The following is a 24,394-nucleotide window of genomic DNA, read 5'->3' as shown; positions in this document are numbered from 1 at the left end:
TCGATAATATTTATTGATAAATTATAAAAAAATATTATTGACAAAATTATCCATAAAAAATGCCAACAACAATAAAGACAATATTAACTATAATAAAGGTTACGTCAACATTAACAAAGATGGAGACGACGACAAAGATAAAGAGAAAAAGAAAGATGAAAAGTAGGAGGAGGAAGAAGAGGAAAAAGAAGAGGATAAACTATAGCCAGGGATACATCTAAAAAGAAGAAAAAAAAGAAATAAGTAAAAAGAAGAAAAAAAAAAAGATCAAATTGTGATATTTATAGATAAATGCACAACAAAAATTTTATTAATAATTTTTAATGTAAATTTATTGATAAATATTGACAATTAGTAATTATTAATTATTGATGGATTTTTCTATTTGTTATTAATAAATATTTTATCAACAAATTTTGACTATCAATAAACGGTTATTAATTATAATTTATCGAAAAAATTGATTACCGACAAATTATTTTTTCATGTAGTTAATAAACATTATATTATAAGAGATCATATTGAAAGAAAATGAAATATTATTTATTTATTAAACCAACATACTTGAAGCAATTCAAAATAGTTTTTGAATCCTTTAAAAAAAATAAGGATAAAACATAGAGTGTGGTGAAAAATATATTATATAAAATCTTACTATATAATTTTATTCTCTTTTGAATTAAAAGGAAATTACATATAAGAGAGTAATTTAATTATCAAACAATTATAGTTAGATTTCTTTAGATTCCATGTTAAAGGTGTTATCCAAATATAATAACTTTTTTTCTTCTATATTGTATGATATATCTCCAAAATGGTTGTGCTCTTTTAGAAAAAAAAAAAAAAGAAAGAAAGTTTTTATAGGTAATTTTATATTATTATTCAACAAAGAAAATATCAATTGTTTATTGAAAAACATTCTTGAAACACTTCAAAATGGATCCAGATAAATTTTTGAATTCTTCTAAAAGAAAAATAGACATAAGATATGGATCATATGGACAAATATGTTATCTAAGATATCACAATATAATTTTCTTGTATGCTGAGATAAAAATTATATATATGAAAATTTTAATTATCTAAAACAAATTCCATAAGCTGTTGTATTTTATTTAAAAGTGATAGAAAATTTACTCTCTTTTTTATATTCCATTCAGAATGATATTAGATTTTTAAATAGGAACATTACAAGACTGTAGGCATTCTAAGAAACCAATAAATCTGCCAATTGAAAAATTGAGAAAATAAATATAGGTAATACAAAAGATTGTAATATGCATTATAGTGCATTATAGTGTACTGTATCAGTCACTTCCTAATCAATAGGCTACTAGTAACTGGTTTAACTTATTATATTTAATAAATTTCTATTCTATCAATCCCTTAAGTTGATATATACTTATATTGACATCAAGCAACTCTCTCATCAACTTCAAGAACGATTGTTTATTAAAAAAATTGGTGAATATGCCAAGAACGATATCTTCAGTCTTGTAATAAACTAGATCAATATTTTCTCTTTTTTTTTCAAAGATTTCTTAAAAAAATAAAATTTCACATTAACGTGTTTGCTTCCTCTGTTGGAATTTTTTTACAACTTGATTGTTAAGTTATCATCACAAAAATTGTAGTAGCCTTTATTTATTTTTTAATTATAACAAAACTCAATTTGAATATTTGACAAAGTAACAATGAATATCCTTTTAGAAAACCATGAAATAGTATTTGTTCAAAGGATAAAAACAAAACCATATGTGTTATATCATTTAGATCACTTACATAATCATTATTTGTAAATTCAATTAAATTAAATATATAGGAGATCTTTGTACAATATCCCAAAGTTATGAATTCAATGGATAAACGAAGAGTTCTTTTCATAATCAACAAATGTAACTTAATAGGATTTTTTATGTACCCACTAATCAAATTAACAAAATACATAATCTAGTGGTAGTAAAGTATATTAATTTACCGTTTTTTTTGTATCTTTTTTTGTTTTCAATTATCATCTTAATGGTGTAAGTAAAATGCAAGCTGAGAGTGATATTGAAGTTTATACTGAAGTTTAGAGTTATATGGGTAGATTTTCTATCTTATTAAATTTTGTAGAAACATTAGCAATCCTCTTTGTTAATTCTCTCTACCACAAATTTTTTTATCCATGTAGATCTCTATTAGAAATTTAGTATGAGATGAAACTCTCACGTTAAATAGAAATAAGAAAATTGAGTGAGATAAAACATTGAACCATGACGTTTTAAGTTGAAGGTGGTGTGTGGGCATAGGTTACTTATACACAGTGGTGGTCAATCTTTTTAGTCTATCATCTCATGTGAAGAAACCTGTATCAGATTCAATGTTTGTCTTGATGTCTCCTGAGACAAATATGTCCCATGACATTAATGGTAAAACCCAACTCATACTTGAATGGAAGAAAGATTCAAATTCAAATGAGTTAAAAGTCTAGTATTGAAATATAAATAAGAAAGTCTCTTGAATGAATTACTGGTATATCAATGGTCAATATGCTCAATCAATGCCAGTAAAAAATTCCAACAAAAAGGATGGTATCAATCTTAATGTGACAGGGTCGCGGTGGCATGTTCTGTTTAATGGGGTTATTGAGTATACTATACTGCATGTTTAAAAGACACTCCCTTTTACTTTTTTGGTGAGGCTAGTGGGGTTTGAAAAATCATTATATTGTTATCATGGTGATTTAGCATGTATAAATATGCATGCATGCTTGCCTACATTTATTCATATTTCAAAACCGCGTAGCTGGATACTCTCATCTTCTTCAACTCATTTCCTAGATATATATAGTTTTGGTTGTGAAAATTGATCATATTAGAATGGCTTCCGATTTTAATCTATCCCCTTCAGATGCACATCCCGAGACTATGGATTTCCTTTCTCTTGCATGGTGTAACTTCGCTGTGCAAGCTCTGCAGCCTGAGCCTCAACATGGATCTGTTGTTCTGCTTGATAATAACTCCATGAAGCAATTAGAGCCTGGTAGCCCAAATGTTAATCCTTCGGTTAGTCAAACTATTTCAACTATAACAATACAATAATTCTAAATTCTCTTACACAGTCTTTCTATTAATTCTTGAACTTTTTAATGTTTTTTCATCTTCATCTAATACCTGCAAAGTACAGGAGAATTAATACGAGGATATAACCTTATTTGTTGTAATGTTATTAATCAATCTACTGCTGATTTTTATTTTTGAAATTTTGCATAAGATGGAAAAGAGTGCTAGAGTGGACGGTGCTGATTTCGGGTCTTTGCCAGGATGGAAATCTAATAATGTAAAGGTAAGAAATTACAAGAGAAGAAACTGATTCTTTATTGAGAATCGATCGTTCACGACTAGTTTTTCTAATATTTGTTTCCGTCTTGTGTTTTTTCAGTCATGGATATGGATGCAGCAAGCGATGCATCCTGAATTGAATTACAACAGCTGTTTCCGAAAGAAATGGGTATGTAATCCTATCATCTGTCTCAATCTCATAGTTAGAGCTACATGTCTCTGTGTGTATATATATGTGTGTGTGTGTGTTTGTGTGTTAATAGTTAAGTTTTCATTATTTAGTTTGTTGTGGTTACCACTTACCATGCAGGTGCCATGGAAGCAGATCATACCACTGAAAAGTGTTTCAATAAAGAAATGGTTCAAGGAAATAAAGATGAAGAAAAAAGAAGACCAGAGATTGCAAAGAGCAGAGGTGCATGCAGCGATATCAATTGCAGGGGTTGCAGCAGCTTTAGCTGCCATTGCTGCTGAAAATTCGAAAAAGGAATCAAATCAAGACAGAGATGCAGCAGTGGCCTCTGCGGCTGCCTTGGTAGCTGCACAGTGTGCAAAAGTAGCTGAAGCAATGGGGGCAAAGAAAGAACAGCTTAGCAGTATAATTGGCTCAGCCATGAGTGGCACAAGTGCAAGTGATATCCTAACTCTCACTGCCGCAGCTGCAACATGTAATCTCCTTATTCTTAGTTTTATTTCATTAATTTCTTTTAAATGCTTTTATGTTATTTAGAGAGGGGAGAGGGTGCAGATGAAAGATATGGCTACAGATTTTGGAACTAAAACTCTTGTGTTGGTGGTGGCAAAAGTGTGGAAATTCCTGGCCCAATTTAAATTAAATGGTTCTTGACGTGTCCCTCCCCCATAAGAAAAGGCACTTTTTACCTTTATAGGTTCATTTCCTCATATTCTTAAAATATTTATATGAATAAATTTGTAAAATAAAGTTCCACTTCACCTAACAAAAGAAACATGCAATTGAGGGAACGGAAGGAAACATATCTTTCTCATAATTCTGATTTCGGTTTTGGAGTTCATGCACCATACTTTATGTACCATTGTTTGGTGACCAAAAACCTGTTGGCGAATTGCAGCATTAAAAGGAGCAGCCACACTTAAAGTAAGATCAGGTTGCAAGAACAGACTGAATGGTGGAGTTCCTGTCTTGCCCCTTGAAGACAGCAATGATCTTGATTTTGACTTTGAGAAAGGCAGATCAATTCTTGCACAGGGAGCTGAGTTATATGTAGAAACACCAGAAGGTGAAGTTATGACACAAAAAAACAACTTGCTCTACAGTAGCATCCACTTATTACTATTAGCCTAAAGAAGAACTATGAACTATTAAGCATCATGTGATTTTCTAATTTATTCTTACTTCAATTATGTCTTTGAACAGGGAAGTACATGCCGAGATCAGTATCTGTAATCCTAAGCAGCGAAGCCAAGGTTAGGACCATAGATGATTTTTATGTTTATCTATCCACTCTTATTTGGCTCCATAAGATTTTCAACTGAAAACACATCCAGAAAAATCGAAAAAGATACTTTACATGGAGTGACCCAGCTCAGCTAATAATAATGATAATAGTATAATACACTTGCTAATCAAGCAAAGAATTAAAGACACCGAAAAATCTAATAACTTGTTCAAGTAAACTTAAGGTGCCTTTAATTATTGAAACTTACGGAGTGCGAGTCTTGCAGCTGAATTTTATGACAAGAAATTGAGTTGATGATTAACTTAGACATTATGATTAGTTCAAATATTCAAATATTTTGAATGTCTCTCTAACTCACGGGGCAATGATCTCACTCTAAAACTACAGGTTGTACTTATGATGAGGAAGCATAATCTATTCAAAAGCAAGAAGGAGGGTATGCGCATATTTTTGGTTTTCCAATCAAATTCATTTCTTTTACTTTATTTAAACTTAGATCAGAAGGCACAATGACTTGAAAAACTTGCCACAGGAATTGTAATGACTCTGCACGCAGAACTGTACAAAGGTTCAGACGCAGAGGATGCTGATACATGTTATCTGATTGTCTTGACAACAAGAGGAGGCGTTTTCAAGCTAGACATGGCGGATGATTACCGTCGTTACAAAACATGGTCCACAACCATCAATCATATGCTGAAGATTTCAGCTTCTTTTGCAAAATATGAGCTTCAGTTTTACTGAAATAACTGCTGTCACCACTTACCTTATGTACTCGTTTTGCTTCCTGTACCCTACATACATTTGTAACTATTACAAAATATCGTCCCTACTGTTAAATTCCAATTATCTGTTATATCTGTGTAAAATAATTTGTATATAACAAGGGTAGGGTACTGTCATTATACTATATACTTGAATTTGAAAGAGCATGCTTAATGAACAATATATTATGAATACAAAATGTGTGTTAAAAGTGAACTTTAAATCGACTTGCAAAAAATATATGTCTAAAATCTCATTTTATTATGGCTTTAAGACACGCTTTGAGTGATATGTGTGAAGAAATAATGTTGTGGGGTGGCACCTTTTCCTGAGACAGGGCCAACCGGCTAACTGGTATCTTCTTTTTGGGCTTCAGTATTTTTCTTTAACCTCAATCCACGTTGTTCTCTGAAGCTGTATTTGGGACATGAATCGAACAAGATAAGCTTCCTCCTTTTTCACTTTTTTTTTTCTTAGACAAAAAGGTAGGCCACACCAACTACATGGTCCCCTTGTTACGAGAAAATTAGAGACACGGAGAGCGCAACTTTTGTTGGGTAACTCTTGTACTCTAACAAAATTCACCTATTCCCATTTTGTTTTATTAGATTACATGAATTACATACATACAAATAGCTTTAACGAATACATCTTATGCTCTTTAAACGAACAGTCTTTAAGGATGACAATTTTTAACGAAATTTCCCTGTTCCAATTTTGTTTTATTAGCTTACATGACTTGCATAAATCCATCAGCTTTTACCACTGCATATTATGAAGGTTTTTCATGAGATGTTAGATGATAAAATCTCAATGCTATTATTAAAATATAATAATGAATTATTCTCACCTTATCTCAGTTGCAATTACTGTTCAGCTGACCATCACCATTGAATTAATGATTTATATTAAATTTTAAAAGAATGCATTGAAATTGTACTTACAGGTACCTTGTATAAAGCCTTCCGAAGAAGAGGTACCTTGTAAAAAGCCGCCTTCCAGTTCATGAACTCCTTTCGTCTGATTTTCATCTATTATTCGACTTTTATCTTCCTATACTCGTCTTCTATATAATGAATAGTAAAAGATTCTCCTATACTCAAATAAATAGATGTTCAGAATTAAAGAATAATTAAAATGTGATTAATGTCAAAGGTAAATCTTGATTAATATTGTATTTTTAGGAATATTTTAATAACAGTGGGTTCTTACCTGAATGGATTAGGATAGGGTCAATTGGCCCATTAGTCCACTGGTCCAATAACCATTTTATCTTTGATTACATGGTTCGTCAATGTCTTCGAGACATAGTTAGATGCTGGTAGGCAACACCAAGTTTTAGCGGACAACACTTACCCATGACTCGAGGAGCACATTTATTAGTAGGAGTGAATCTTCCTACACCTAACTCACCTCATCATGCACCCCCAAATTTACCTATTTACCTTTCATTTAATAAAAAGTCAAAACGGTAATTAATAAATTAAATTTTTTTAACCCCCAACCATTTTTCTAACTCCCAACCACAAGCACAAAAATATTCCTTCTTTATAAACCCTGAGGTCCCTTAGGTGCACTGTTATTAGTTTTTCACTGTAGCAAGTAATTTTTGGTTTACTACATTGTAATTGTATTGAATTGTAAGATTTGGAGATACAGCGTGACGGCAGGAGGAAGAGGAAGAAGACATTGTGCGCCGGCGAAGGTATGCAACCGCACTTCGAGGTGCGGAAAGACTCAGCCGCACTTCGAAGTGCGTTTTTTATTATGGGGCCGCACTTTGAAGTGCGGTTTGTGATATCTTTTTTTTTTTTTTTTTGCATGCTTTTGTTTAATTTTTTCTTGTTTTGTTTGTTTGATGCAATTTTTTTATTTAATGTTTTTTTAATTATATTAGTACAATGTTGGGGTGGTGGTCATAGTGCTGGGTTTTGGGAGATTTATATGCTGTGAGCGAGAGAGGAAGAAGACAGTGTGAGGTTTGGGTAGAGGAATCTGGTAACCGCACTTGGAGGTGCGGAAAGCAATGGCCGCACTTCGAAGTGCGTTTTTCATTTTGTAGCCGCACTTTGAAGTGCGGTTAGTGATATGTAATTTTAATTTTTTTTTATGCATGGTTTTTTTTGTTTAATTTTTTTTTTGTAGTTAAATTCCTGCAATCCTTTTTTTTTACATGTTTTTTTATCTTTTTTTTATGTTTTTTTTATTATGTTATTATTTTTAATTTAAATTTATAGTTTTATGTTATGATTATTTATTTAAATTTTTTTTTTCATGGATTATGGTTAGTCATTACGGAGTGATTAGGGAGTGTATTTAGGTTATATGAATTTTTAATAATATTTAGGTTATATGAATTTTTTATTAGGGAGTTTTTTTGAATTTTTTATTTGTAATTTAATAAATCTTTAAATTTTAATATTTATTGTAGGTCATATTTAATTATATGAGATGAATAACTATCCATATTTGGATTCTGAAATAAATTCTGATTTTATATTGGAGTTTTGTTATTCTTTAAAAGAAGTGGGTGAGGGTGATTATTCAGATCAATTTTCCATTGATAAAATATTCCCAACACGCGCCGATTTAATTCAATGGGTTCGAAAGATTGCATTTGATCTTGGATTTGTTGTCGTCACTATAAGATCTGACACAGCAACTGGTGAAGCTGGTAGAAAGACATTTATTTTGTTAGGCTGTGAAAGAAGCGGGAAGTATAAGAAGTATAAGGCAGATGTTCAACCTAGTTTCTCTGGCACAAGAAAATGTGAGTGTCCGTTTAGGTTGAGGGGTAAACCTAAAGGAGATGGTTGGGTGTTGAAGGTTATGTGCGGCTATCACAACCATGAATTAGCAGAGACTTTGGTCGGTCATCCTTTCGCGGGTAGGTTAAATGCGGCTGAACAATCAATTCTTGTGGACATGACTAATAGTCAAGTAAAGCCGTCAAATATTCTTTTGACTCTGAAAGAACATAATGCAGATAACGTGACAACGATAAAGCAAATATATAATGCGAGGTACACGTACAAACGATCTTTGAGAGGGTCTAGAACGAAAATGCAGCAGTTGATGATGTTGTTAGATAAAGACAAATACATCCAGAGAAGTAGATGTTTGGACGATTCTGACGTGGTAAGTGACTTGTTTTGGACATATCCCGATTCAGTGCACTTAGTCAATTCTTTTAATATTGTTTTCTTAATGGATACGACGTACAAGACGAACAAATATCGACTTCCGTTGCTCGAGATTGTGGGAGTCACATCAACTGGTTTGACATTCACAGCCGCCTTTGCATTACTTTCAAGTGAACGCCAAAGTAATTTCACTTGGGCATTGGAAAGGTTCAAAGGATTATTATTGACATCAGAGGGCGGTCCACGCGTTATTATCACTGACATAGACCTTGCTTTGATAAATGCAATTAATAATGTCTTTCCGGAGACTTATCAGATGTTATGTACATTCCACATTGCGAAAAATGTTAGAGCCAAATGCAAGATGTTAGTGGATAAGGTTGAGTCAGTGGATGTGTTGATGGAAGTGTGGCAGAATGTCATGGATTGTGACGACCAGTCTATGTTTAGTGCTTATGTTCATCGTCTTGAGTATGCCTCTTCGGCATGGCCTCTATTTTTTGATTATGTCAACCGCACTTGGATAATTCCGTACAAGACATACTTTGTCAAGGCGTGGACGAACAAAGTTATGCATCTAGGCAACACTACAACAAACAGGTAATTTTTATTTTCATCGGCTTTTGTACTTATGTATTTCACATTTGTGTGTAATGTGTTAATGTGATATGTGACAGGGTTGAGTCTGCACACTGGAACCTGAAGAGATTATTGGGATCTACTATAGGAGACCTATGCTCGTGTTGGGATGCCATGCATAACGTCATAGTCCTACAACATAACAAGATCAAGGCGTCCTTTGAAAAAAGTTTGAACGCAATAAGTGATGCTTACAAAGGTTTAATATATAGAAGACTTGTTGGGCGTGTTTCACGATACGCTTTAGGACTTATTGCTGATGAAATTGAGCGAGTCAATAAAATAGGTATGGACAGTGGTCGTTGTGGATGCATTTTGAGCTCAACATACGACCTACCATGTGCTTGTGTATTAGCACGATATCAACCTGGAATAATTCCACTTGGTGAAATTCATGTTATGTGGACTCGTTTAAGCATTTCAGGTATTGTTTCTAATGAATCGCTTCCAGAGTTTAGCATTGACCATGAAGTTCAATTGGTACAAGAAAGATTCAACAAGGTTGACATCGGTGAAAAGGTCAACATAAAGCAGAAGATGATCGAAATTGCTTGCCCAGAGATGACGTCTATGGTTGCTCCTACGCATAAAGTGAAAACAAAGGGTGCACAAAAGTCTAAAGATGCACGACATGAGAGGTCTACGAAACGTGACCCATCATATTTTGAGCACGTCGACACTTTACATTCGATGACAGAGTCTTCATCACGAAAAACCAAAGTGAAATCGAAGGCCAAAGAAGAAACGCGAAGGACAATACCAATGTTAAATCAATTTCATCCGATTTGTCATCCATTCATTGTAGATGTTGTTGATGTTGTTGCTGATGGTCATTGTGGTTATCGATGTATTTCTGCTATGTTGGGCCTAGGTGAAGAGGCATGGCCCATTATCCGACATGACATCTACCAAGAATTAACTCAGTGGCGTGATGAATACGCACAATTAGTAGGAAGCTACGATCGATTGGAAGAACTACGACAATCATTGATTGTTCATGATCGATCACAGGTATTGCTTATTTACCTTATAAACATGTAATATATTTATAATTTTGTAATTCTTTTCATAAATATTTCTTAATGACCTACATGTATTACAGGTTAATGCTAAGAAGTGGATGACCATTCCTGACATTGGTTATGCAATTGCAAATCGATACAATGTCATCTTAGTATGTTTGTCATATGTTCAGAGTTTTACCATATTTCCACTACGAACTTCACCGCCTACAGATGTCACACAACATCGGATGTTAAGCATTGGATTTGTTAATGGATGTCATTTCGTACAGGTAAACCTCCATATCACAAGTGAAGCATTACCCATTGGATGTTATGATTTACTAAACAACCCAACCCCGACATGGAGATATAAGGCTCAATGGCCTCATGATACATTCCAAAATGCTTCAATTTTTTGCCATGGGTGACAACCTTTATCCCCCTTCGATCCTGAATACAAACATAATTATATAAAAAAAATGTAACATTTATTAAACAATTAAAATTTAGATTGATGACTAACCCGGCCTTGCCATATGGCAAATGCAACATGCTGGGTATAGTGAGTAAGTAAGGAGGTGTCATGTGGACCTCCTGGGAATCCATAATCTTCAGCTTCGTCTTCATCTTCATCTTCACCTTCACCTTCATGTTCATCTTCATTACAGTCATGCTGCTGCTGAATATCCTCCTCTTCAACGTAATCATCTTGACTATGTCCATGCTGTAATAACTCTTCCTGCTCCTCATTATCATGCTCATGAATAACGTCCACGCGATATTCTTCTACTCGTCTTCTACGAGCAGATGCCGTAGGTCGTCTTCTTTCATCTGATGGCTCACTATGAGAGGATGAAGCCTCACCATGATATCCACCTCTAGTTTTAACCATATCTATTAACCAATTATATTATTAACATATTATATACAAAAAAATAATTAATAATGTAATCAAAAATATTCAAACAAATAAATAATAATATAAAAATCTAAAAAAATTACATATATAATAATTAAATTATTACAAAAAATTTCAAATTAATAATTATTATTTATTTCAATAAACAATTTAATTATTATTTTAATTTAAAAAAAATTAAAAAAATTAAATAAAATTAAATATACGAAAATAAGAGAGTCATCACATAAATACTTTATATTTCTATATTATTTTGATACCTAGTATAAAAAAATCTTTTTAAGTAGTATAAAAAGCCCATTTTACATTAGTATCTACTGGTTCACATTAGTATCTACTACATATTAGTATCTACTACATTAGTATCTACTACATTAGTATCTACTGTGTATAGTGTCAATAACCATTTTAAATTAGTATCTACTAGTATAAAAAAATCATTTTACATTAGTATCTAAATAAAAAACACTTCAATAAGAAAACATTTCAAAAAAAATATAAACAATTCAAAAAAAATATCATAACCATGGCAACAAGACGAACAGATCAAAAGATTTTTTCAACCACAGATTCAATTCAAATTCAAATGATGAAAATTCAAATGAAGAAACAGTGTCAAACTGCAGATCACATATATTATCTATATTTAATTAAAAAACTAAGTCTGAAAACGCCATTTTTTAAATCCGCTCTCTGTTTTCTCCTTGCCGCAGATCGAAGTCCGATTCTGTGCTCCGGTTATACGTTTGCCGCAGATCGAACTGCGGTTTCTGCTTACCGTAGTTCGAACTGCGTTAATCCTTGCCGCACTTCCAACTGCGGCTCTGATCCTTTCCACACTTCCAACTGCGGCGTGCACCTCCAGCGAGCTCCGATCCGTTCACGACCCACGAACCCAACCAAGCACATAACAGGAAACAAATATATTACATGATGGAAGCTACTAACCTGGACGCCAGCGAGGAACGCGAGCAAAGCAGCGTCAGATGCCAGAGACAGAGGACAGAGAGAAAAAAGAGGGAGGAAGGAGGGGGTGTAGGTCTAGGGTTTTACTGAGATGCGGCAGGGGAAGAAGAAGATGAGTTAAAGTTTTAGGGTTTCAAATTTTATTAACCTTTTTAAACAATTTTTTTCTCTCTCCTCGTTGAGTGTGAAAGGGCACACTTGGAATTATAATTTTTTTTGGAGGTGCAGGATAAGGGTGGTGAGGTGCAGGGAGAATGACTCTATTAGTAGATGACGATTGACATTTGGTTGGGGCATGCAGTACTCGACACTTGTCATGTGACATATTGTGCTTATTCTTTTGGTGGACAGATGTTACCTTTGACGAACAATCATCAGTCTTTGATAGACATTTATAATCTTTACGATGTGTCTAATATTCGTGGCATGCAATCTCTACTAGGTACAGGGTATATGATATTCAGGATATAGGATGTGTTGAACAATCAATTATCTTAAAGATCATTGTTGACAGGGTCAGAGGATTTTCGACCACATTGAGTACAAATATTTATCTTTTTCAATAGAAATAATTTTGTGTTGAATATTAATTAAATTTACCTTAAATTTTAGAAAATATAAATAAATAATAATTTTTAAGTGAATAAATAAAAAAAATTGTTGAAAATTGTCTATTTTTATAGTACCATGTAACCATTTATTACCCTTTTTTTTTCTTCTGAACTTCTATTTAAAAACCATGCTTTCTTAAGAGATAAATTACTAATAATGTATATATAGTTCTTAAAAAATAATTTAGTCTTATAATATTTCTTTAGAAGTTTTAGATTCTTTAAAATTCATGTAATAGTTTAAAATAATATTTATTCCAACATGCAGTGTATTTTTTTTTCATAAAATCGTATTTATACAAATACACACACATATATTATAGGTAATGTTTTAACAGAATAAAAGGTTTGTACTAAGAGACTTTTGACAAATGGGAAATTTTAGTTTTCCAGAAATTTTAGATTTGAAACAATTTTTCATGTATGTTTACATTTTTAAAAACTAACATATTGATTTTCTGGAAAAGAAATATGAATATATTACTTTTTCAAGTTGAAATGGTTTTTTTAATAAATCGTACAAACATTACCGTCTCCTTTTAAAAAAACTTATATAAATATCTTTAGGAATATTTTTTACTAACTAAATAGGATTGAGTTATATCTAGGAATGATTGTTTTATATTCATAATTTTCTGTTCGGGATGAGCAAACTATTTTTAAAGATTCAATCTAAATAATCTAAATAACTATTTCAGATTTTGCATCTAAATCTATTTTTTAGAATTAGATTGGATTTTTCTAAACTTCAAATCTAAATATTTGGCTCAAGTTTGAAATTCATATCTAATTATTTGAAAAAGTTTTAAATCTAAAATTTATTTTTTTATAAAAATAATTTAAATTGAATTTTGTAAAATTTGTGTCATTAATTCGACTCAACCGATCTTGATTATCATATGGATCCAACCACTCTTGATTCTTAGTTTCAACCAATTCATCTCGATCTTTGGTTTAGGCCAAATTATCCTATCCTTCTCTACCTAAGTCAATTTATTTCGATTTCATATCGATGTTAGTTAGTCTCAACCTTCGATCCATGCTAACACGTCTCAAATTTCAACCAATGTTAGCTCATCCCAATGATTTTCATGGGTCGACCTATCTCGTAATTGGATTTGGGTTGGTCTGTCTTGATCTTCGACTTATACCAGTCGGTCTCAATTTTATCTTGGGCAGGGTGGTCTCGATGTTCAGCCCATACTAGATTATCTCAAAATTTGACTTAACATAATTTGTCTCATCTTTCCTCCTGGTCAACACATCTCAACTTTTTGCCTCAGATTGACCTAACTCGACTTGTCTCGCCTTTCAACCCATGTCGACCCATTTAGACTTTTAGTTTGAATAAGCTTATCTCAACCTTCAGCAAAACTAGTCAAGGTTTACCTTCAGCCTGAATCAACCCATCTTGACCTTCATCAAAGGATTGAGTCAATGTTTCTCAACCTTTGGCTTAGATTGACCTGTTACGACCTTTGGCTCAAGTCAATCCATCTCAATTTTCAGCCTATACAGACCTTTGTGGACCCAACTGAAAATTTTGATAAAAAATTTAGATTGAAAATCTAAAATTTCCATATTTGAAAGTGGATATTAAAAGAATGGATATCCAATAAAAAAACGAAAAAAAATTATAAATTAGATTAAAAATTTAGATTTAATAGTATGAATTTTAAATGGATTGGATTTTTAATAAATGGATTTTGAATGAAGTGGATTTTAGTCCAAAAAATTTGGATTTTTTGTCCACCCTATTTTCTGCCATGATTTTTTGGGTGTTGCTCCCTCCACCACCACACCTTTCTTCCTCCACCTCCCCTTTACTATTTTGTCCCTTAGTAAAATTTTATTTTTAGGGTTATTATTTTTTAATTTTACCCATTCACAACCTATTTCACTAATAACTTATTATAGCCCCCGTACATGAGTAAAATATTTTTCTTTCATTTTAACATTATATTTCTTCCTCAATTTCTTTCGTCGTTGTGAGATACTACAAGTTGCAAAGGTTGGTGGTGGTGGAAAGAATTATCAAGCAGTCTCCCTCTCGTGGTGCAGTGTCGCTCTCGTGGTGTAGTGCGTGGAGTGGTACAGTGCGTGTCGTGCTTCCTCGTAGTCGAATAAACCTTGAAATAAAACCCTAAAATAGAAAACATAACCTTTAAACGGAGGTGACATCCTTCAACGGATGTCAACATCCTTCAACGGATGTCAACATCCTTCAACGGATGTCAACATCCGTTTAAGGAAAAACGGATGTCGACATCCGTTTTACCTTAAACGGATGTTGACATCCGTTGAAGATGTCACCTCCGTTTAAAGGTTACATTTTTTTATTTTAGGGTTTGTTTTATTAGGGGACATCCGTTGAAGGATGTCACCTCCGTTGATGTATACTTCCTCACGCTGCTTGATGCTCTGGACGCTCCTCGATGTTCCTCAACACCACGACGTCAACGCTCCTTCACACCACGGCAGCAATGGAAGCTTTCAAACCAAAAAAAAAAAAACTGAGAAGAAAAAGGAATGGAAGTGTGGGAGGTGGGAAGGTGAAACGAAAATGGGGAAAGGGGAAGAGAGTTTCGTGGATGGGTGCTGAGAAAGTAAAATTAGGGTTTCAAATTATTTAAAATAGGGTAAAAGTAAAAATCTTTTTAACTTAAGAATATAATTGTATTTAAAATAATGTGGACAGGTGAAGGAAGTATAGAGTGGTGGTGGAGGGAGCAACACCCTGATTTTTTTTCTCTACGGAAGGATTCTGTGTGGACGTAAGTATTTTGTTTATGGAAGGTCTTGTTTCAAGTCCACATATCAGATTTCTGGGACTATTGCTCCTTGCACCCATAATTACTAACTGCAATCCACATTTACATGAAAAGATTTAAACAAATCTCACCATTGCATTACATTATCACTACCGCTACTCTTATTGCTACCATCATCACTGTTGCAGAGAAAAAAAAGGAGGTAAACACTGTAGAGCATGAAGAAGAGGGAAAGAACACCCAAGAAGAAAATTTCAAAAACATATTTTAGGATATTCTGAAAAACTCTTTCCAAAAAGTATTATTATTATATGATTTTTGGAAATTTGGTTCCAAAAAATTTATTCCAGAAATCTCATTCTAAAAATTAATTTCGAAAATTTTGAAAAGTTTGTTTGAAAAAGTTTCCTAAACATGCAATCGAAAAGTCACTTTTATGGAGATAAAATGGTCATTTTGGAAATTTGAGGGAAGCAGAAAGAAGTTCTGGGGGTGCAGGAAGTAAAAGCTAGTTTCTTGCGTGTTGGTCCAGAACTGAAAAAATTGGCAAACCCAATTTGAGTCGGGTCATATCAAGAAAAAATGCGGTTAGCACCCGAGTCCACGATATTCATCCTGGAACTTCTTCCTTTTTTGTTCGTAGTGCAGAAAAAGAACACAAGTGACTGTAGTTCTTACTCTTTTCTAACGACAGAGGGAAACATATATCCCATTCTCAAATAATGAGACAAAGGCACAATAGCAACAAAGATGCAGACAAACAGAAATCTGAAGCTCTAACTTCATCAAAATCAGATTCAGAGCACTCGCCATTCTGCTATTCACACAAACGAATCTTCCTTCTCTGCTTGGCGTTCCGAATGGTGAATTCGGTTTTGGTGCAGACTTATTTCAACCCCGACGAACACTGGCAGGGCCCCGAGGTCGCGCACCGCGTCGCCTTTGGGTACGGTTCCATTAATTTCCATTTCATTTTTCCGTTAAACCTCCGTTTGTTTCTTCCCCGGTGGCACGTAAACGCTGATCTGGCAGGTATGGTCACCTAACGTGGGAATGGAAACAGGGTATCCGAAGCTACTTGCATCCCTTGTTCTTCGTTCCGCTCTATAGGCTCCTCGCTTTATTGCATCTTGATACCCCTTGGATTATGGTAAACACTTTAAATCTAAATGTAGCAGCTTAACCAAACAATTCATGTATTCTTTTTCTTGTGTATTTCATAGGTATAGTTCCATTAATTATAATTTTACCACCACTAATATGGAACTATTTCAATTTAAACATCAGTATTGAGTTTTGAGGTTTGTACTGCAGTTGCAATACATTTTCAAAAAGAAAATTTTATTGCCAATAATAGTCTTCCTCCACTTCAATGAAATTGTATCCTGTAATTAACTCTAATTTGAATTTAATAGTAATGTCCTACAAATATTTGTATTTTTTACTGTCTTGTGATTGTTCTAGTATAAGACAAAGAATTTTTAATTGATTTAACAGGTTAAAATTTTTACATTAACTGAAAATTAACCTATAGAATTTTTGTACTATGTTTGTTAGATGAGGGCTCCACGACTTCTTCAATCTGTGTTCTCTGCAGTTGGTGATTTATACTTGTACAAGCTTTCGGAGGTTCTTTTTGGTGATTCTGTTGCAAAATGGACAGTATCCTACGATTTTGCCTACTCTTTTTTTTTTCTTAAATTGGGTGTGTTTAATGTTAGAAATTCTTGCTGCTTTGCATTTTGTGTGCTGTTCTTAATTTTGTGTAATGTTATGAAAACTTAACTCTGTCTCAGCTCTTTTCGCAGTTGTCCAATTGGTTTATGTTTTATTGTTTTTCTCGAACGCTATCGAATAGCTTGGAGACTGTTCTTACACTTGTGTCTCTTTACTTTTGGCCCTGCATGAGATCTTCCAGCAACTATTCCTTTGTTTCAAGGAAGTGGGGTTTAGTTATGGCAGCAGCGGCTTGTGCTATCCGACCAACAAGTGCAATTACATGGTTGTATGTCGGTCTGCTTGAGCTTTTAAAGGCACGTGATAGATTCAAATTCATTTTTTTGGAGGTGGCTCCTATTGGGTATGTTTTGGGACTGTCTAAATACTCTGATTTTACCAGTTTATATTCTTAGAAAGCTTCTTGACATCTGGGGATGAAGATGTAAGGATACATGAATTTTGTGGTATTTTCCTTGTGTTTCCCAATAACCAGGATTTATTCAGGCAGTAAGAATTTTTATTGTATTGTATAAAAATTCCATAGAATTTATATATTTTATTGTACTTACTAAAATCATTAATTTGGTATGTCAGTGCTATTTGAAAATTTAATTACATTTCACATCAGAAAATAACATTAGTAACTCAAAAGTTAAGGTAAATTAATTTATCCAAATCTTTATAAAGTATCATAATCACTGCTTCTAATTAAAAGGAACTAGAAATTATTTTATATTGAATAATGTTTTTGTTGTCAACAAATTCAACTCATCACTCTCCTTAGCTCCCTTCCATGTGCCCAGGAGATTCACCTCATAAATTCTGTGACTTTTCCTTCTACATCAACATCGGACAACTCCTTTCTTGAAGGTTCACACATTTTACGATTTATTGTTATGAAAATACAATCTTGTCAAGGAATTGTGCTTTAAGAGTCGCGTGCATTATCATATGTGAATTTTCTTTCTGCTTCCCTTGTCCCTGAAGACCTTATTTTATTAACACTTGGGTGCACTCTATCAGGATCCTGGTGCTTGGACTTACCTGCTTATTAGACCGTTTCATGTACGGCACATGGGTTCTAGTACCACTTAATTTTCTAAAATTCAATTTTCTCTCCTCGGGTGGAGACTATTATGGAACTCACAAGTGGCACTGGTACTTCACTCAGGGATTTACAGTTATGATCCTCTCTTACTTACCATTTTGTGTAGCTGGTATAATTTATTCCAAACAATGGAAGTTTTCTGGACTTCTTGCATGGGTTTTAGGTTTCTACAGTTTATTAGGTCACAAAGAATTCAGGTATTTCAATCTTAAAATTTACATAAGCATGTTCATGTACCCGGGTCTATTGGGTTTAGCTTGATCTGTGATAATGATCACTGTGAGGCACAGGTTTGTTTTGCCAGTTCTTCCCATAGCTCTGATGTTCTCTGGTTACTCTTTAGCTGCAATAGAAGATCCTGGTTCCGCAAGGTATAAAGGAAAAGAATCTTCAAAAACTCATACCAGATGCCCGGCCAAGATGAAAATTGCTATCTTATTTTTGCTTGCTACCAATATTCCAATGGCTTTGTATATGAGTTTGGTTCATCAGGTCTCTCTCCTCTTCCCTCCCTATCTTTACTTGGACTTGATGCTGCTAATAGATATTAAAGACATGTTTGGACAAATTTCTCCAAAATAAATTATAGAAAAAAAAATGAAACAAGTTTCTCCCCAAGTTAAAATTAGTTTCTGAAGCGTAAGTTAATTTGTCAATTTTTGTCATATAGTTTCTCTAAATTTTTTGTGCATAAGTTAATTTTAATTTTAACTCTTATGAAGAAGTTTGTCCAAACATGCTCTAATCTATTTAGAATCTTCTTTCAATTTGATGTGCTTGTTTATTGTATCTAGAGTTTAGCAAAGCAATCTTATGTAAGAACCTACAATATTCAATATATTTTTTCTTTTCTGACAGAGAGGACCTGAGGATGTCATGAACCATCTTGCTAGAGAAGCTCTTCAAGGGAAGGTGAGAAGCATCCTATTCCTAACTCCTTGCCATGCGACTCCATACTATTCCATGCTACATCATAACCTGCCAATGCAATTTCTGGACTGCACACCAAGGTTTGGAAGTTCGAATTGTCATCGCTTCTAATATTGATTAGAAGTTAAATAAGTTCATAATTCATGTTAATGCATATTATTTAGCAGTGAAGAGAAAGGAGTCCCCGATGAGTCGGACCGTTTCTTGATGGACCCTGTTTCCTTTGTGTTTGAATATGCTAAAAATGTGTCTATGGCCAGCCACATAGTTTTATTTGACTCAGAAGAACAAAAGTTGAAGAACCTTTTAATTTCATTTGATTATAGGGAGGTAATTGATTAGACTGTCCTAAGTTTATTTCTCAGTTTTTTTATTCATCTTAATGTTGGTATTTGTCCTTATCTTTTTATTTAACATTGGGATTTCAACAACAGGGAAGAAGATTTTTTAACGCTCACTTCAAGGTAGATCGTGATCTTCAAGCTTCAGTTGTTGTATACGTTCGAAGAAGATAGAATATTGATCTGATCTCCAGCAAATTTGGCTTTGTGACAGTTCAATTTATCGTTTCACGTGCTGCTATCCAAATTTTGACTCCAGTAATTTGGTCCCTCGAATGATGAATTCATGTTGTCCATTAATTTACTGCTTACCAGGAAATTTCAAGTAGAAATCTTGTAAATACTCTTTCAATATATTTTTAGAAATCATCTTCATTGATGAATTACAACTCGCGGGATTTTTCGAGGTAGATAAAGACACTAGGAGTAAATGAATTTGATCTTTCTAGTTGACTATGATATGTTCTTATAATGTTCCCAAATGTTCTAAGGCTTTAAGCCTTACAATGTGTGCTTAATATAATCATCAAGGGAAGCTATTCCATGCCATCTTATCTTAAAGACGACCCTCGTCAATCAGATTTGCTAAAATGGCAAAACACGTTACATTGACTGTTTTGAAAATTACTTGACAAGAATAGACAGTAAACCATATACATACGAGATATATACGACAACACTGTTAAATTAGGTCCTTCAAAGCCCTGACCATAGTAGAAGTCTTCGGGGTCGATCCAGAAACCGGGCCTGCCACGCGGGTTCATCACTTTCATAGACAAACCCACTTTTCGTATACAATTTCTTTGCTGGTTCATTGTCGACAGCAACATGGACGTACAAATCTGTTATGCCTGACAGAACGATAAATATAAGTAAATGTAGTCACTTTGACTAGGAAAGTCCAATCTGAACTGTCATGTAGAAATCAGGATGTCCTCGTTCATAAACTAAAATGGTTAAGGAAAAAAAAATAATAGAATACTATATGAACGCAAATAGTGCTTTACAACATGGGAAGTCTTCATGGTCCACAAGAATATTCACTAAGCACAGAGCAAGGATAATAGAGATCACAATCGTTTCCCATGATGTCTGACTCTTGGCATTGGAAAATAATTAAACAAAAATCTCATCAACAGTAATAGATAACTAGCGGGGAAATTATGATCGTTGTGCTTGGCAATGCTGCCCTAGATAATATTTTGAATTGAGCCATGCATAACGAAAACTGTAATTGCAACCACTTGTGGATGAGTTCTCCAACTAAACGGAAGAAAATTTTGAAAAATAGCCGGATTCTTACACAGCTGAATGATCAGAATCCATGGAGTAGTAGTTCAGTAAAAAAAGGCCGTCTAAAATTATATCCTTAATGATCTCAATATATTAACCCACTGAATAAAGCATCAACGTAATGACATGCAATAAGTGATAATATTTGATAATCTTTTTTGTTAAAAAAAGCATTGCTTTCTTTTCTTCCTCACGAGTATATGTTGAAATCACTATGTATAAAAACCTGAGATGCAGAGTAAAGTACAATTAAGAGAAGTTTTATACTTTGTTGAACTTTAGCAGACAAAAGCTCTTAGAGAGATTAACAAAGGACATGAGAAGTTCAATCATCAACAATAACCGTTTTGTAGTGCTACGGGAATATTAGTCCAATGTAAACACGTAACAGAGTAGTACAATCAATAATCATTTCCAAGACTTCCGAATGAACTCCTAATTATTAACAAACATTCAAGATTTTGCTTGATAGGAGTGAAAATTGGAGAGGGTGTAAATAAATTCTAAATTAAAAAAAAAATCCTTATCAAAACAAAGATTAGGATTTAGAAATAAGTGTTGTGTGTGCACATAAGATAACTGTTTGTAAAATACACTATATTATTGTTTAGATTTATGAAACTTACTTGAGTCTCATTCGTGATTCAGTAATTTCAAATATTTTAAACAATAAAAGAGGATGTATTAGAAGAACTGTAGTTGGGCATATACTGTTAGCATTCTTCGTGTGTGCACATCAATTGACCTCTTTTAAAGACAGCAGAAACGATAGCAACATCAACGTAGCAGTTAAACGTTTTTTGGATTCTTACCCCAATCATAGGCTACTAACTTTGACACTTCAAGAAGTGCATAACCCAACCCATTTCTGTGCACCTCTTCAGCAACACATACATTACTGAGGTATGCCCTGGTGACATCAGCTCCAGTGACCTATAACAGTGAAACATTTAAACAGTTACACGGAGGCACTGTACAAAATCAGAAAGCAGAGAGACGATTTGCCAGTTTTCATGTCAAAACTCAAAATCTCTACTAGGCAAAAACAAGCATACAAGTTTGGACATCGGGATATAGGAAAATACCTCAGGCTTCAACCCCACAATTTCATCAGGAAGGCTCAAGCACTGATTAAGATCAAGAGTGGCAACTACAATCCGCTCCTCTCCGTTAGCAGAAAACTACAGTTAGATATGTTAAGAAACAAGAAACAGAACATATATACACAGAGATAATCCCTCCTGTGACAGTTTATTTGGTAGAATTAAGATTTGAACTAAATTTTACAACAAATCTAAGCATAGTAAAAAGATAGGTATGATATCTCTTCATTTAATTGTAGCAATATCAATAATGGGTCATACAAGTATTGCAGTGTAAAGGCACCGGTCACAAATCAAAAATTGAAATTTGTTATTGGAATTCACATAACAAGTATTGCATTGAAAATGACAATAAAAAAATACAGTGATAATGCTTTTGACTGAAAATTTTCTATTTTGAATTCCTTAACCAATGACTGAAGTTAGCAGTTGCTAAATGTTCATCTCCAAACATACATATCGGAAGGATTAGCATTGAGCAATCCATTAATGAAGGGAATCGGAGAGACGTGAATGAAAGGAAGGAGGAAATAAACAAACCTTACAAGAAGAGCATAAATCATGGGAGAGGGAAGCGATGTGGGACAATGGAAGGGAAGCGTTAATGCAAGAAACTCTTCTGAAGCCCGTTCTTTTCCCCGAAACACGCTCCTTGAGTGCTTCGAACTCGCGCTCAGCCAAGTACCTCATATGATCCTAAGACAACTTAACAAACACGAAATACGGCATGCATCGTGTTACATTACCTCATCATAATTCAATTCAATCAAGAAGAAGCAAGAATCTAAATTTGATCATTAAAGAAAAAAAGGAGAAGATTAGAATGAGAGACTGACTCGGACTCCGAAGGCGTCAGGGCGGAATTGATGGAAGGAACGGACGCGGAGACAGGCAGCGGCCCATAGCTCATCCTCGTAGAAAGATTCAGCGATGGATAAGAGAGTGGTGTTGAGATTTTGGGTGAAAATGTTGGTGGAAGCAGAGGAATGGATTTGGGTCCTGAAATTGACGGAGAAAGCACTTGTATTAGACGTCAACGGAAACCATGAGCGCGGAATTACTGGAGGACAGGAACAGAGAAAAGATAGAAGCGTCATTTTCTGTATTATCCTCTCTTCTTTCTCTCTTAAGTTCTTCCTTTACTTTCTTTTTTCTTTCTCACTGCAGCCCAGACCCATTGTAAATAAATTAAATATTCCATTTCCAATCTTAATTAATATTTCTTCCATTTTGGGTCTCAACCACATTATCTCTATCAATAAATAGTAATGACAAAAAAAAATTCATATTTCTATATAAAATTTGTGATGGGTATTAAATAAATATTTTAATACATACAATAAATATTAACATTTAATTATCATTTGTTAGTAGATGAGTACGGGTATCCGATTCACATATATCCATTTTTCATTAATAATTATTAATAAATTTTATCTAAATACTTTTTTTTAAATATTTCAGTAATCAAAATAAAATTATTAATAAAAAATTATATTAATCATGGAAAAATATTTTACAATTTTACTTTAAGTATTTTTGCTTTTTTATTTAGTATTATGATTGAAGTTATTTTATAAAAGATTAATTTTTCAGATTTATATTTTCACACAAATCATCCAAATTTAATTTCTAGTAAGACCAAATTTATTTATATTAATATTTTTTTAAGTAATTTGATTTAAATTATCCCTAAAAAGTAATTATTTAAAATTAGAATATATATATATATATATATATATATATATAAATATATATGACTTTACTAACATACGTAACTTATTTCGTTAGTTGGTACATTTTAAAAAAGTGTATCGAGTTTTAGTAAACAAAAAATACTCTCATATATTATGGTTTTTAAGTTTTAAGGTTAAGGATATTTCAATAATTTTTATTCTCAAAACTAAAAAAACAAACAAGAAACCACAAACTCTTATTCTCTTATCCCTTGTTCCTCTAAACCCTTTCTCTTTCATTTCTCTCACTCTAACCTTCTTTTTGTCATCTCAACAGTAACCTCAATTGAAAAAAATCAAAAACACTCAAATAACCCTAATCCACCTTCCTCACTTATTAAATTTATTTATCTCTCATCTCCATCCTCTCTCTCCTACACACAACAACCCATGACACCGCAATTTGTTGTTCTTGCTTTGTTCGTTCATTTGTTTTCCATTTTAATAACAAAATAATTGATGGTGTTGATGTTGATGTTGATTTTTTATTGGAGGGTTGTGTTATATATTTTCCCTTCTGATTGTTATTAAATTTTGTTTTTAAATTTTAGAATTAGTAGTTTATCTTCACGAAAATTTGATAT

The 24,394-nt window shown here is 33.3% G+C and overlaps 4 protein-coding genes across 7 annotated transcripts; 3 read left to right on the top strand and 1 right to left on the bottom strand.

The window, feature by feature from the left end:
* The first annotated feature begins 2,766 nt into the window (after window positions 1-2,766).
* LOC108321563 (VAN3-binding protein) lies at window positions 2,767-5,726 on the top strand. 2 transcript variants are annotated; one of them, XM_017553352.2, is made up of 8 exons: window positions 2,767-3,047; window positions 3,265-3,327; window positions 3,424-3,492; window positions 3,634-3,991; window positions 4,415-4,582; window positions 4,720-4,769; window positions 5,150-5,198; window positions 5,295-5,726. In XM_017553352.2, exons 1-8 carry the CDS (start codon window positions 2,862-2,864, stop codon window positions 5,504-5,506), a joined length of 1,155 nt encoding a protein of 384 aa, XP_017408841.1. In that variant the 5' UTR covers window positions 2,767-2,861; the 3' UTR covers window positions 5,507-5,726. The 2 variants fall into 2 exon arrangements, with proteins under 2 accessions (XP_017408841.1, XP_017408840.1); XM_017553351.2 differs by having other exon boundaries at window positions 3,256-3,327.
* A 2,252-nt stretch (window positions 5,727-7,978) lies between these two features.
* Window positions 7,979-10,741, top strand: LOC128194924 (PKS-NRPS hybrid synthetase cheA-like). Its single transcript, XM_052871463.1, has 4 exons — window positions 7,979-9,270; window positions 9,348-10,320; window positions 10,412-10,483; window positions 10,604-10,741. Exons 1-4 carry the CDS (start codon window positions 7,979-7,981, stop codon window positions 10,739-10,741), a joined length of 2,475 nt encoding a protein of 824 aa, XP_052727423.1.
* Window positions 10,742-16,208: 5,467 nt separating this feature from the next.
* Window positions 16,209-20,067, top strand: LOC108321568 (mannosyltransferase APTG1). 3 transcript variants are annotated; one of them, XM_017553357.2, is made up of 9 exons: window positions 16,209-16,526; window positions 16,613-16,730; window positions 17,138-17,242; window positions 17,377-17,660; window positions 18,323-18,604; window positions 18,698-18,899; window positions 19,266-19,417; window positions 19,502-19,667; window positions 19,772-20,067. In XM_017553357.2, exons 1-9 carry the CDS (start codon window positions 16,303-16,305, stop codon window positions 19,850-19,852), a joined length of 1,614 nt encoding a protein of 537 aa, XP_017408846.1. In that variant the 5' UTR covers window positions 16,209-16,302; the 3' UTR covers window positions 19,853-20,067. The 3 variants fall into 3 exon arrangements, with proteins under 3 accessions (XP_017408846.1, XP_052735910.1, XP_017408847.1); XM_017553358.2 differs by having other exon boundaries at window positions 16,210-16,526; window positions 19,505-19,667; XM_052879950.1 differs by lacking the exon at window positions 18,323-18,604.
* Window positions 20,068-20,105: 38 nt separating this feature from the next.
* Window positions 20,106-23,244, bottom strand: LOC108321570 (uncharacterized). The gene is made up of 5 exons (XM_017553359.2): window positions 22,911-23,244; window positions 22,615-22,770; window positions 22,057-22,152; window positions 21,784-21,904; window positions 20,106-20,529 (listed from the first exon to the last, which is right to left on the bottom strand). The coding sequence occupies exons 1-5, from the start codon at window positions 23,169-23,171 to the stop codon at window positions 20,375-20,377; spliced, it is 789 nt and encodes a 262-aa protein (XP_017408848.1). The 5' UTR covers window positions 23,172-23,244; the 3' UTR covers window positions 20,106-20,374.
* Window positions 23,245-24,394: the final 1,150 nt, after the last annotated feature.

Source organism: Vigna angularis, chromosome 1 (genome assembly GCF_016808095.1).
Source record: "Vigna angularis cultivar LongXiaoDou No.4 chromosome 1, ASM1680809v1, whole genome shotgun sequence".
Lineage (NCBI taxonomy): Eukaryota > Viridiplantae > Streptophyta > Magnoliopsida > Fabales > Fabaceae > Vigna > Vigna angularis.
This window is presented reverse-complemented; position numbering and strand designations above follow the sequence as displayed.